General features: G+C 39.7%; 1 protein-coding gene across 8 annotated transcripts in view; it reads right to left on the bottom strand.

The window, feature by feature from the left end:
* Window positions 1–14,530, bottom strand: part of LOC122573799 (serine/arginine repetitive matrix protein 2) — a 131,137-nt gene that overhangs the window by 19,092 nt on the left and 97,515 nt on the right. For all 8 annotated transcript variants that reach the window (XM_043740655.1, XM_043740654.1, XM_043740656.1 and 5 more), the window contains one exon: window positions 5,242–5,356. In XM_043740655.1, the coding sequence (XP_043596590.1) occupies window positions 5,242–5,356 (115 nt within the window). The remainder of the gene's footprint in view (window positions 1–5,241; window positions 5,357–14,530) is intronic.

The following is a 14,530-nucleotide window of genomic DNA, read 5'->3' as shown; positions in this document are numbered from 1 at the left end:
AGCAACCATTCAAATTCAAATTTGTAAACGTCCGGCCTGGCCAATTCGAATACAAAACGAGTCTGCCAGCCGGAAAATATGCGTTGACAGTGTTTGCTACTGTTGCGGGAAGCCACGATATATGATTCAAAATCGTGGCTAAAATCACTGACCTAAGTTTAAATTACATTTTCCGTTTTATTTCACCAAGCTAGTGAAAAAGAATAACGGCTTCTTGGTATAAATATGGAAATCTTTATCGGCTTTCATCGAGACGTTTCATCGTCCTACTATAGTGTTCACTCGTACCACATGTTTAATTTTATATATCACGATTTAATACGTCCCAAATTGACGGTTAATTTTGTCATTTTTCCAAAATGGAACAGTTATTCTAGATTTATTTCACCTTCAATATTTGCTATATTAAACACATGTTCTTTCTTTATTTCCGTCTCTTCTTCCATTATAAATGACGAATTGAAATAGCAACTAACAGTCTGAGAATTGTCCAGACGACTTGATTCGCAGTCTGACAGAATTTTCAATGCGCATCAGACCTTAATTAACAGTATTCTGAGATCATTTGCATGTTCTCGGTGCAGACTTTAACTTACATACACTTCGATCCTATCGTGCCCACGGTACCGATAATTGGAGGTTATCGAGGTCACTGCCGAATTATTCATCTGTACACGATTTTGGCGCAATGGAATGATCCAGACGAATTCTGATCTCTGCTTGATTAGGCATTCAGCTAACTTACTCTACCGGAAGAAATTCTGATTTAATAGGTAGGTATACGAGGCAATCGGCGCGCGTTTATTTATCCGCAGAATCGAATTCCAATGCCTCTCGTTCGTTTTGTCGAAATCGAATAAAATTTAATAAAATCAGTGAGAAAAATTGAAATGGTTTGTAATAGCTACCGAAGTTGTGTGCCGAATCTCGAAGAACGATAAGGAAAACGTTATCTATATAAGCTATATACGATTGACTTTTCAGCGAATAGGGAAAGTTGCTCGAAATCCTCCATGTCGATAGTTCCGCAGATTCATTAAATAAACATCAATCATGAAGAAGTCGTAGAATAATACTAGAAGCGGTAATGTCGCGAAATTATTTTTCAAAGAAATATGTCAGACGTTTGATCAGTTAAACACGCGATTCGTAATTTCCTCCTCAGGAACGTCTGATGATAGAAAGGTTGAATGAATAATGGTTTCGCGCTTATGACGTCTCAGCCTAAATGCACGCTGTCACAGGAATATATGTTATTTGCATAGGTATGGTACCGTTCGATCATTACCTTCGAATGTTCCAATGCTCTCGATAACCTGCGTGCTCTTGACGTTCGGCTAACTTCTCTTAATTACTTTTATCTTTCAACCACGATTCTGTCGCTTGTTTTTGACGGAACTTAATTTAAATTGCTTCGGTTGTTTAATATCTCTGATTTGATATATTTGAATATATTTGTAAATATAAAGAAAGAACTGTCAATTTATAGAGAGGACGAGAACATATGTTAGGACCTGCAGTCGGCACATTGGACTCATATAAGGAGGATTAGAATTAGATAATTAAACGCACGCGTAGATATATAAATAACTATGAAAATAGTGTGGCAAAGATAGGGTTTCCACTTGAACAAAAATTCACATTAACTTCGTCAAATGTGACTAGGTCTTTTTAGCAATTACAAGGAAGAAAGTCTAGGTTTGATTATTCCAGTCTTAAAGAGAGACCACAATTACGGTTTGCGTACGATTCGATAAGAAAATATAGTCAGGGGAGAGTAAATCTTATTAAATCGCGCGATGTTTCCCACGACCGACTTCTTCTTTCCTTACTTAGAAAAAAAACTACAACTCGTCCCAATTCCTAGAATCGTATCCTGTAACAGGGTTGAAGCTTTTAGTATATTGGATAGCTTAGCCAGTGATAAAATCATTCGAACGAGTGTTCCTCTAATTATTTTCACTTTTACGATGTACATTCACGCATATACACAAAGTTTACACAAAGTTGCGTTGGCTATTAATTAAAACAGAAGGAGAAGAAAAAGCGTATCGTCGACGCAGGCGTTTCGCATGAAAGATCAGAAGACAGAATTTCATTAACTCCTTCAATTACACCTACGTTTGAATTAGAGCGTGTTAATATATACCGATTACATATTGCATTCTAACTGTACGTGTAGCGGCGTATCGTTTCTTGCTACGACATGTATCATTCACACCAACGACATCGCATACCTGCACGTTAACAATGTCGTGTCGAATTGACTGTGTCTACCAGGTTTATGCACAGATCACTGTCATATCACGGGACAGGTATTTAGCTGACAATTAGATGTAACCGTGGACATCGCCTTTGTAAACTGCGTCGCAGATTCCATCAGATTATCTCAAGGATTATCTTAATTTCATGAGAATATTCTAATCCACGATTTTACATGATTTGTATGTTTATCGAAATTTATATCGGAAGATGTCTTCTCGTGGTCTAACAACAAATTAAATAAATTACATCTTTAAAACTATTCACCATTCTACGTTCCTCTTTTAATAACTATCAAAAGCATTGTTCTGCGATCCTACATAATCCTGTACTTTTATATCTACATCAAAAATATTTTATTCTCTCGTCTAGCACTAAAGAGAACAAAAAGCTAATATCTTTAAGGCCACCCTCATTTTCATAGCGCATGCTACATTTTTAATAAGTATTAAAAGCATCGTTCTATGATTTTACATGTTTTATTTGTTTCTCCAATTCCATATTCTGACATTCATATTAAATAGTATTTTCTTCTCGGCTAATATAGGACACAACAAGAAGAAGGACCACAGTACCATAAATCACTTTCAGAAAACCCCCGCTTACACCTTCCTCTCTAAAAAGTATTAAAAGCGCAGCAACTTATCGATTTTGTTCCTCCCCCTCCATACCCCCCATCGCCACGTTTCTTTTCGTTCAACCAATTTGACCTTCTCGTGGACGGAAAGTTCTACGCGTCACCCTGAGCGTCCCGGATAGCACGTAGAAAAAAGTATCGATCATGGTGGCGCGTGACATATTGTCCCGGAAGGCGGGTGAGTCGCTTTAAAGTCGTGCCACGACGTCGTGTTACGTCCTTGATCCATTGTGGCTCGCGTCCGACGGAATACGAAAGAAAAGCTCGAACAGGCGACAGAACGACGGGATTTGGTTTGCGATCGGAGATTCTTGTCGGACGGTTTCGGTCTAAGGGGACGCGCGCCGCTCGAGTGATCAAGATCCGGAGGATCCAGCAAACCCGCTTTTCGAGCCTGGATTTCGACGCGAACACGCCGCATTCCGGATTCGTGCCGCGAGATCGTGGAATTCCCTCGCGAAGATGCAAATCTTAGACACATTATCGTGGCCGTGACACGACTTCCCGTAGGAGAAGTGGAAAAGCGAACGTCTGCTTCGCCGCGCTTTGTCCGTGTCCATCCACCTTCGGGTTCTCGGCAATTCGAAAGGATTACACGAGTATCGAGAAATAAAAGTAGCCACGACGACTTTATTATTGCGCGCGTTCACTGCCGATCGAACCGCGTTGAAAAGCTTTCTATCAGATTTCTTGTAATCGCGCACGAGGATCGCTGTTGGAAAGGCATTAGAAGGGGGATGGAAGTACTTTCGATGGTTTAACCAACCCATTCGTCAATGGCAGCAGGCGTGTATAGTCTACACATAGCGAGCAGACTATGTAACGAGAACAAACACGTAGTCGGTTGAGCGTAGTTTAAAGTAAGTACCTATATCTTAACAAGGATTGAATAATATTTGACTATCGCGATTAGCATATCTCTGCAGCTAATAGAGACAAAAGAGGACAGCTACATGTACTTAATGTCATGAAATTCTTAATGAAATTGTACTCGTATATGAAGGATGTTAGTGAATCCCTCTAAGATCTTATGGCCTCTATTTTTGACGAAACTTTGGAATTTGATGCAAATAGACTATGAGTTTTAAATTGCACGCAGGTTCGAATAAATTGTTAATATATTACGATTTTATTATTGTTTTCTTATATGAATACTATTTTTTCATGCCTTTATTATGCACACAATTTTTTCAATTTTGAAACTAATCTAGTAACTCTCCTAAGAGTCTTGAACGAGAATGTGTAAGAATCATTACATACGAATGAGCAAATTAGGTTTTGACGTATCAGCATATTAGTCGAATGTATTGAACGAAAATTATTGGAATTACTCTTCTATGGAATCGTTATTTTACCTAGTACGACTGTTTTTGAACATCCAATGCCGTGTTTCACTCAAAATCTACATGCTATTTTTATTTCGTGTCGTTGGAAAGTACTCGCGAGAAATTACGATGAAAGTGCGTCCTGTTAAGAGGGCTGATCCTCTCCAGGAGCTGCAAGCAAACGCTTTTAGCTGTGAAAGCGTATGAAACGTTATAAAAGCTACGCGAAAACCGTCTTTTCTACGAGTTTCTTGTACAAACTTAACAACAGAGATCTAACTGCGTTGATTCGGGTCAGCTTAATTAAACCTCGAAACGTTTTGCCCCGACTAACTGTCGCATTGTTGTAAGTTTGCGAATTTATCTGCAAAGGACGTACGAGCACCGCAACCAGAACTGTTTCTCGTGATAATTTATCACGTAGCCCGGTGATATTAATTGAGATCGTTATGCGTTCTGTCGCTAACGTTTCACCGACTCTCGTTCTATTCTCGAAATATTATGCTAAGTAGGGATTTAGTGCTATAACATTATACACGAGAGAGCAACCCAGCTTTCCTCGTTGGGTACGATTGAGAAAATCAGTGATAATTTCAGAAGACTAGGGGAACTCTTGGAAACCTTTTATCGATCGTGTTCCGGGACGCTATAAGACGGCTGAAAAGTTCAAGAGAGCCGCTCGGAAGTTCTCTTGGGAAAGAAAGTTGCGAGAGCCTTCCGGTGAATCGACCACGAAACTTTTAGAAGAAGAGAAACGCGGCTACGCTGTTCCTCGAATGTTAAAAACATCTGAAAGCATTTTTCCATCACCTCGTTTTTTCCATGGTTTACTCGCTCTTTTCGGTTTTTGCTTTTTCCTAAATTTTAAAATATCGTTGGGGGATCGAAATTGGTAGATGATTGATAAGGAATCGCACGCCGATTGGTGTAGGTTCTAGAAGTCGGTATAATGGAACGATAGATCGTATTATAATAAAAAAAAAACGATTCAATTTCCGGAGGGATTCGGATACTCACAGAAACAGGAGCTGTGTGAGGCGTGGCTGCTTCCTGTGCGTGGTGAAGTCGACTGGGGCTGGGGCTCGACCTTTGGGAATTCTGGCCACGTTGCCAGGATCCTCCTTTGTTATTGCTGAAATCAAATTAAACGATCAATTTTTATCGTGTTATCGTAGGAAAAATGTTCTTGCTCGTTTAACGAACAACCTTCGGACGAAAAAAAAATGAAGGCGCGTAATCTTGACGAGCGAACAGCTGGAATGTACGTACGAATTCCAAGATGATTCACGTTTACGCAAGACCTTTGACACCGTCGTGTCGCAGAGAGCCGAGACTTTCACATTGACAAGGGATAAAAATAAACGCCGGAAAGCGATTAGATCTCGTAATAAATTATTATAGGGCAAGACTTGTCATCGTGGTCAGGTAGTGGGTAATAAATTACGCGGCTGAGGGTCTCTGCGCGTGATTTACACGTTCGCTCGTCGATAATCGCCCTTCGGATATGTCGATATATTGCACCCGACAATGATCTATGAGAGGGTGATCTACGATCGTACGATCAAATCCATAGATCCTCTTGTTTGCCAATCGTTGAACGCATCAACGCTTGGAACTTTGCTAGCTATTTCACCGGAGAAAATCCTCTCTGATTTATAAACTCGTTATCGTCAATGTTTTCTATGATCGTTGTAGTAGTGGCCGTGTATTTCCTGACGAAAGTATCACTTCGGGAGACTTATAAGAGCTAGTGCGTCGTGCAATGAATATATACATAGCACTTGGAATTATATACTCAAAGCCCTCCTTTGTTCCCCTTTCATAAATTAGAAACTCGTCATCGATTCCTCTATAAATGGATCGTTCGACGAGCTTAAGGAAGAAGACGCGTTTGTTGTTTCTAAACCGACAGGTTTCATCCAAACCACTCCCAGGTTACGAGAAAGGATCCGCCACGTCCGCATTTCGACCGACAACCACGTAGAAAGTGGGATAAATCGATGCGCTTCTATTGGTATCTCGTGATCCTTCGCCTTTAGATGAAAACGACTCGTCTGTCAGTCGAGAGACTCAAGATCGTGGAAACCGTGTAAAAAATTCGTTTTGCCAGCATGAAAATCATGTCTTAACGTGACACTCGAGTCGTCCGGATGCACGTCGCGTCGTTCGAACGCTCGTCACTGGAACACCGTTGCGCCTTTCGCCAGCTGACGACCAGATCGTTCGTTCTGTCGTCTATCGAACGGACTGTTGTCTGTCGAACGAACCGTTGTTTATTGTACGGCGATATCCTCGCGCCGATAATGACGTATTAGGTCAGAGTGAAAGCATCGTGGGAAATGATTTGCGCGGTCGCGTGCCCTCGCGAACAGGAAGCGTTCGACAGCCAGGTAAGATCACGCTACGGTATTAGGTGGGACGATTAACGCCATTAATGTCGGACTTTATGAGCTTTCCCAGAAGGAGTGTCGATGAGGGCATTGAAGCCAGATTTCATACAGAAACCTTGTTATCCATGTTTTCCACGTTGGTCGTGGCAATTTGTACGAGGTGTACGTGAGATAGATTCTAAGCAAGAGAAGAACGCATGATGTTGGCTGTGTGATTTATTTAACGGCGTAACAGAGTGCTCGAACGTCGAATGTGTGGCTGAGTACCAACCATCTTTAGTTAATATTTACCGGTAGCACCGGAGGGAAACAGAAAGAAGAGAAAATCCTGCCTCTCGTTTCGGAAATTGAGACATCGAGACGTTGCTTGTGGTGAATCATACGCTAGCGCTCACGCGGATATTAGCAACCGTCGCGGCAGCTCGCCGCGAGTATTTCTCGCACCGCGCCTTGGCTAATCTCGTCGTTATCTAGAGTTTCGTAATCATCGAGCACGACATACGTGTACGAAGAATGAGGCCGGAATATTAGCTGGTTTTCGCGTGGAAAGTGCAAGGAACTCGGTCAATATTTCCAAGGCTGATGGGAACGAAACCATTTCCGTGCCATCTCGAAACGAAACCTTTACAGAGTCCCTGGATAAATATCTGCTGGAAACTACACGCGTTTGTACTTGTAATTATCTTTGTTGCGATTGTTTAACGCTTCGACATTGCGAAGCGAGAATCTTTCCGTTGACACGCTTTGGTTTTTTAGTTAAACTCTTGAAAATGGTATTGCGTGGTTTGTGGTTTCGTGTACGTTGAATTTTCAACATTGAAAATGATCATCTTTTACTAATATTGTTTAAACATTGATCTAAACGCTATTTTCGCGAAGCGGAGCCAATTACAATTTAAATTGTGGTATTTCGTAACTGACGAATTAACGTGGTAGTACTAATAGTCTTTGCTGATGCGGGACACAGTACATATATGTGTAATTTAGCGTAACTTATTTCGTTGTTTACCTTTCCTTCTAATCTAAATATGCTAAACATACGATACGATTATCATCGAAGTTAAGTAGCACGTAAAACACATTTTAGCGGAGTTCGATAAGAAAAATGTATTTTTTTTTTTTTTCAAGGACGATATTTATGAACAATATTTTACGATCAAGGTGTCTACTTTATCGCATGCTAAAATTCGCAATTATGCAATCACGTTTTTATTACGGTCGCAGTTAGTACGAATTCGTCCGTCAAGGGACGTAATTCGATACTTCACGGTGGAATCGAAAAAATTAAATTTGTTTGGTAAAGACTGTTGATCCAAACAGGTACATGCGACAGTTTCGTGAAAGCTTTCAAAACATTTTCACTCTGTAACAAGTTACAGCCGAATTGGATAACTCTGATTTATGCAAACGAAATCTCAGTTCAGCATCGCCTAGGATATCCAAATATGTTATTCCCTTTCTGTAAAACTCGTATCTCTGTCACAACAACATTTCACCCTTGCTACCTCGTTCGTTACCCGTTACTTCATCTGCGTACGTAATTTTAAGAGATGATCCAGCGAATATAAAAACGAACATAAACCTCCTCAACGTAGAAATGCAGACGGATGAATAAATATATACAAGTCAAAGCAAATAAAATTCCTAGACCCTAATTGATTACCATATCGTCAACGAGATCCACGACAAAAGGTAAAAAGAAGAAGATTGAATTATGGAAAACGTAATCAAGAATCGAATCGGAACACATCCTGTATTTATTCGAGCGTTCGTTCCTCCTGGAGAGAAACGGGGTGTAAAATAAGAAAAGCCGACTAAAAGGGTGATCAGGACGAAGGGTTAAGGGCGACTGTTAAGAGAGAAATTTATTCGACGCTTATATCGGTGCTTTCCGACTCGTTTCGCGTCGTTTTTTCTTTCTTTTCTTTTTTCCTTTTTTCTTTTTTTTTGGACGATCGACTTTCCGACACAGCACGCAGATAAATCGATGCACCCTGGCCAAATAAACAATCGTATTTATCGCCCTAAGTTCACGTGGGTGTGCTGTTACAGGCCGCAAGAACCGGTCGTAAAATCTTACCGGTTTCGCAATACAGCTTCCCTCGTACAACTGCAACGCACCAACCCACCTATATACGTGAGTACGTAGCTGCGCTTTTTATCTTCACCGCTCTGGACGTGTCCTAGTCATGATTCGAATCGATTCAAAACTACCCCTTACGCCGAGCTGCGTAAAAATGTTTGTTACCGTTACTGTCTCACTCTGATAGAGGAATTCGCTGCGATTTATAGCCGATAGTACCGTGAAATCGATAATTGCCAAGCTTGGTAGTCGTCCACTATGAAAATTTGTAATATCTCAGGACGAAGCGTGGCTGATAGACAAGCGAGAAATCGCAGTAATGCCGAGTTTGCGTAAGGAAAGGAACAGCATCTGCATCTTTGTCGAACTAGACCAGCTTATTCACTGGATGACTGGTGTAGGGCTAACAGAAGGTGAAAGAATTGTGACAAGTACATTGTTGATTCTCTGATTTTAATGATAACTATGATTAAAAAAGAGTATTCTAATATGACATTTGCACATACCGGAAAATAATTGAAAAATGTAAGTTTTGTAATTTAACCTAAAGTAGCATTTTTATTATTATCATTGTTATTATTATTCACGAGTATAAGTATTAAGAATCAATATTTTAATATTACGTCAAGTAATATTTTTAAAATTATGGAGAGGTTGGAAAACACATTTTTCGTTTCAAAAGCAAAGACAGTTTTGGCAGCACGAGATTGATTGACGACATATCGAATATTAAAACTGCTCTTCTGTGAAAAATGGAAAATCTTATCTGTTATTCTCGTGTTCTCTTCGATAAGAGAGTCTGCTTTAAAGCTATTGTTGCTTTTTTCGTTAGTTGAAATCTGCGTACTAGAGGTTATATTTAAATAGTAGAAAAAAGTTAAAAATGCAAACTTCAAAGCTTATAACCGACCAAGATCAACAATAATGTTTCAACCATCGAGACAAGATCAACACTTGTAAATACGCGGTGTTTCAAAAAAAAAAAATAAAAAAACGGGAGGTCAAAAAACACTTCTACCATAGACTCGATTCATTTTAAAGTGCAGCAGACATTTATAACGTGAATCAAGCGCAAAAAATTCTGGCTGAAAATAACGGAGGTTTTCGCCAGACTCGATTTTCGAGAAAAATATTTGTGTGAATTTTCGCGAATCCGGGAGGTTTCCTTTCTCGAAACAAAAAATGCAAAAGTTACAAATAAACCCATATCATAACAAACTTTACAACTTATTTCTTCTATGAGGAATTTTTCTCTGTTTGCAACATATTTTCTGCTCTCACTTTTGCTCGTGTTTCGCGTATCGAAACTGTTTGCAGTTTCGATTCCATTCCTATGTGGTGTACCGGCATGTTCAATTAAGCAGATTGCACGTAATAATTGCGAAACGTATAACCTAATTCGCAGTGTGCAGGATATTCCGCAGAGCTCGCTTTTCCACTTTCAAGGTACACGGCAACGCGACCATTGAAACGAAATTACGCCGCTTATTAATACATTTTTCTCGGTATTGTGGTAAATTTGTAGGTAACGCGCCACCTTGAGAAACTCCATTGACGTAACGCAATTTAATATATGTGTTTTCAATAACGGATCATACTTTCTAAACACTCTTTCGTACGATAGGCATTCCATACACGGTTAGTCAGTTTTTACTTTGGTAATGCGTGCGGAATAATGTGTTTGAGATCGCGGTTCGAAAAGTAGAACACTACGTGAGCCAGCTAATTAAATTTGAAAAGCAACACAGTAGATAGCTTAACATCGTAACGCGCGTAATTTGTAAATTCCTAACTGCATCGACATTCGTTTTACGAGCGAATTGAATTTGCTCCTGGTAAAATTTAATATTAATATGCAATACAGGTAGCTTAATGAGTCATAAAGGAGCATAATAATCGATGTACGAGCGACATCGTCGATCGGAAAAGTTGAAGAGATCAAAAGTAACGGAGAGTCGTGCATCACGGAGCGAACTTTTATTGCCAGCTCGGATTTGGATGTATAAATCTCTGGCAACCATAAATCACCGAACGGTAGTGTGCAAAAGACAGAGATGGAAGCGTGTTTCTTTTTGCTCGTTGCTCATCGAAATCGCAAAAAATTGGATTCGATGGTAAGAAGATATCAGCAAATTTCCACGTCGTACACGCTAACGACAAAATAAATTTCTTCGGTTCTAAAGATTTTTATACAGTAGATCGCTATCACCAATGTACGTGTCGTTTCTTGAAGATATTGAGACATTAGGACGCGAGGAGTGGTTTTCTGATTGCGAGCCCGCGACGTTGGTAAATTTTCACCGTTGGAAAGTTACGATAATGGCAACTTTCGAATTATGATATTGCGATTCCGGGTAACTTTCGTATCGCGAAAATTACGATATCAACAAATCACTGGTTCGCGGAGCTACGGTGTATCGACAAATTACCCGGTCGGGGGATCACGATACCAACAAATTTCCACGTCGTCAGGTCGCGATAGTGACAAATTTCAGACCGTGAGAGCAAGCGATATCGACGATTTTCGGGTCGTGGGATCGCGGCTACGTAACTGCAAATTTATCGTTGGATTAAAGACCCAAGGGATGTAATACACTTTCGTGATTGCAGTGCAAAGTGGTGCTTCGATTGAATTTCTCCTTTTTCGTTAAGGGGAACTCGCTTTCCTCGGGGATACGAAGTTTTTCGAACATATAGCGGAACCTATGATCGTCACGACCGCGTGTCGACCAAGTCGTGGCAAGAATGCTATGTCCCACGAACTATGCGTTCTCGTGAAAGCCGATACAACCCTACTCGCTACACGACTATCGAATTTCAATTTACGATATCATCGTTTAATTATTACGATCCGTTGGTAATGTATATCTTATGTTATATGTCTTCCTTGTGATCTATTACCTTAAAACGTAGCCTTTTCTATCGAGGTTTCAAACACATTTGGAAACACGTTCGTTTAAACGCATCGATCTTCGCTTTCTGTTATAGAAGAGAATTTTTCAGCGTTGCCAACGAGAGATTGTGTGCGCGCCCTGTTGATGTAGCGAAGTTACAAAGAGAAGAGGAATTCAGGTGATCTGTCGTTTACGAAGATTTTTCGCCGTGCTTTCTCGAGCTCTCGATCCATTTAATGGTCCGCCAACAGGATATAAGTTTGTCGTTTTTATCAGAAATAAAGCAAACGACATTTATTTTCGCGTTTGTTCGCGTTTTGACTTCGTTGTTGATGAAATATACCGTGAAAATGGTAACGAGAATAAATCGGAAATAACATCAAAGGGTGACTGGAAAAATAACAAGCATAACGAAAAGTATAAGTACGATATAAAGTACTTATGCGCGTTTATGTAAATACAGCTCACATGCAGATACTTTTCTACGATAGAACATTTAGATACACCGAGTGTGAAGTGTGAAACGTTTGGTCGAAAAGCAGCTGCCGAAAAGCATTCGAGGAATTCCGTCTGGATCGTCACAAAAAGCAAACGCATCGACAAGCGACTCAAACGATATATAATAGAACCGATGCGCCGAGAAGAGAAGATCGGAACAGCCGTAAATCGCTCGTGATGCATTTCCGCGTGCAAAGTGCTATCCTATTTGCCAATTCATATTCATGACGGGGTGCTTTCAATAATATCCGAATAATCTTGACGTTGGAATCGGACTCTATGCACGAACAATGGCACTTAGCGAATATTCGCCATTTCACGCTTAACCTTTGCGTATGCAAGCGCCGGCGCAGCTATTTTTATTTCGAGGGTTAATCACGAGAAAACGAACGTTCTGTCGTTAACGTTCTATTCTACTATTTTGTCTGCCTCAAGCTGAGCAAACCGAAAGTATGTAAATTACTTTCGGTACCACGCGCTTGATTAAGCGATCGGGCAACTGATAAAATGCTAGAAATCCATTTGGTGGTGTTTAAGTTAAAATTAGTAACTAATGACTGTACATTTGTAACATTTGCGTAAATCGTAACTTTTCATTTCATTTTCACAAATAATCATGAAATTTCGAGAATTTTTTACTAAATGTTAACATTCTGACTATATGCAAATACAGGCAACACGATTCTTCGAGCGGAAGAAAAAAATAAAAGCTGGAATGGTTCCAAAACCGAGGAAAAAAAATACAGCAAGTCGTTGCAATTCTACCTGGAATCGCGTCTAGCAGTTTGTTATCCCTGTTTTTTCTATCTCTCTCTTTTTTCATTCCCCAGAAAACAGACAGACCGTGAAATAAACTTTCCGTGGTAATCTTCAAACTATTGACACGTTTGCGAACAAGCGTTCCCCGTGAACAAGGAAAGTTCTCCGGCGTTCTGATATCGATGTCGCGAACGAAACGTAAAAGCATTCGTGAAATTAAAATAAAAAAAGAATCGGCCGCGGAAAGTAACTTCGAATATAAGGAAAAGAAACTCCGTTCGAAATGAGAAAATGAAAATAGAAGTAGAAGAAGGAAAGACGTTGACGAACGACGATCGATCCGAAAACTTTTTCTCTGATTCGGGAACGAAAATACCGAATCCATTGAGAACGACATATCTCACGCGCTCATCTCTTCAAATTCGTGGTCTCGACGAACTTCGTAACAATTTTACCGGATTAAGTTCCCTCTGCTAAGAGGATTAACAGTTTAAATCAGTCGTTGAACCGTGTTCAACGGCAATTCGTGTCACAGTGCGGCAAACTTGTATTCTTTCCGCGAAATCACCGTGAGGACGCTGAATTTTGGGCAAGTTCCACGCCATTTTAAGAAACTTTAGCTAAGACCCCCTCGTTTGATCATTTCCATGGAGATTACGATAGGGGGATAATATTTATGCCTTTTATACTTACCCACTTAAATTGCTCGTGGTTAACATAAATTTACCAGCGATTTCGTTAATTATTAACTGCGATTTACGATTAGTCAACCGATTGATTAAAACGATGGTAGAATTATTAAATTTCAAACGTCACTTATTACGGCGTTATTATAGCAACTCGTTATGGGTAATGAATGTTCGTAATTTTCAGTTTGATGTATTTCTCATTGCTTCTGATATTTGATACCGTACGTTACGCAATGAAGAATTATCAATTTTATTAGATATTTCATATTTTATTTCGTCTCGAATTACGAGAGTTTCACGCTTCGTTTAAAAGACTGTGAAAAATGTAGCTCCGTTACTCACGGTGGTTTCGAATAAGTACACCGGCGGAACCAAACGCGCATAAAAATGATATGCTGCTCCAATTCGTTCCACGAGAAATCGTTCGTTCGATTCACACAGCCGCTGGCTCATTTCTTTCGTCGAAAACACGTTAGATTAAGTTCGAATCAATTCCATAGACTTTTATTCTCGGTGATATCCGAAAGCGAATTCATCGATTCGCCTATAAACTTCATAGTAACGTTTGATGTCGACTCAAATGGATCCATTCGATTCGAGGATGATATTTCTGTCGTAGCACAGATGGTAGAATTTTGAACTGCTTTGCGATGCAAATAGTGATCCACGAATTGTTTAAAGCGTGTCAAATACTTATTTATCGTAAGATATTCTAAACTGGAAAACTATCTATATCTATGATATCTATATATATTGGCGAAACAAAACAATTTTTATATTTTCGAAAAATCCCCAAGATTCCAATTCTTACTACTATGTTAGAAAAATAACATGTTAAGATTTAAATCAGTTGCAATTTGAATTAAAGTGACCGTAGAGTAAATATTTGCCTGCAGCAAGGATGCAGCAAATAATTTTTATTCTCCAAATATTTTCAATATTCCGATTCTTGTGTCTGCAGATAGATAACAATTTTGGATGGCTGGGATTTGA

Source organism: Bombus pyrosoma, linkage group LG12 (genome assembly GCF_014825855.1).
Source record: "Bombus pyrosoma isolate SC7728 linkage group LG12, ASM1482585v1, whole genome shotgun sequence".
Taxonomy (NCBI): Eukaryota; Metazoa; Arthropoda; class Insecta; order Hymenoptera; family Apidae; genus Bombus; species Bombus pyrosoma.
Note: the sequence above shows the minus strand (reverse complement) of the source record. Positions and strands in the feature narration are given on the sequence as shown.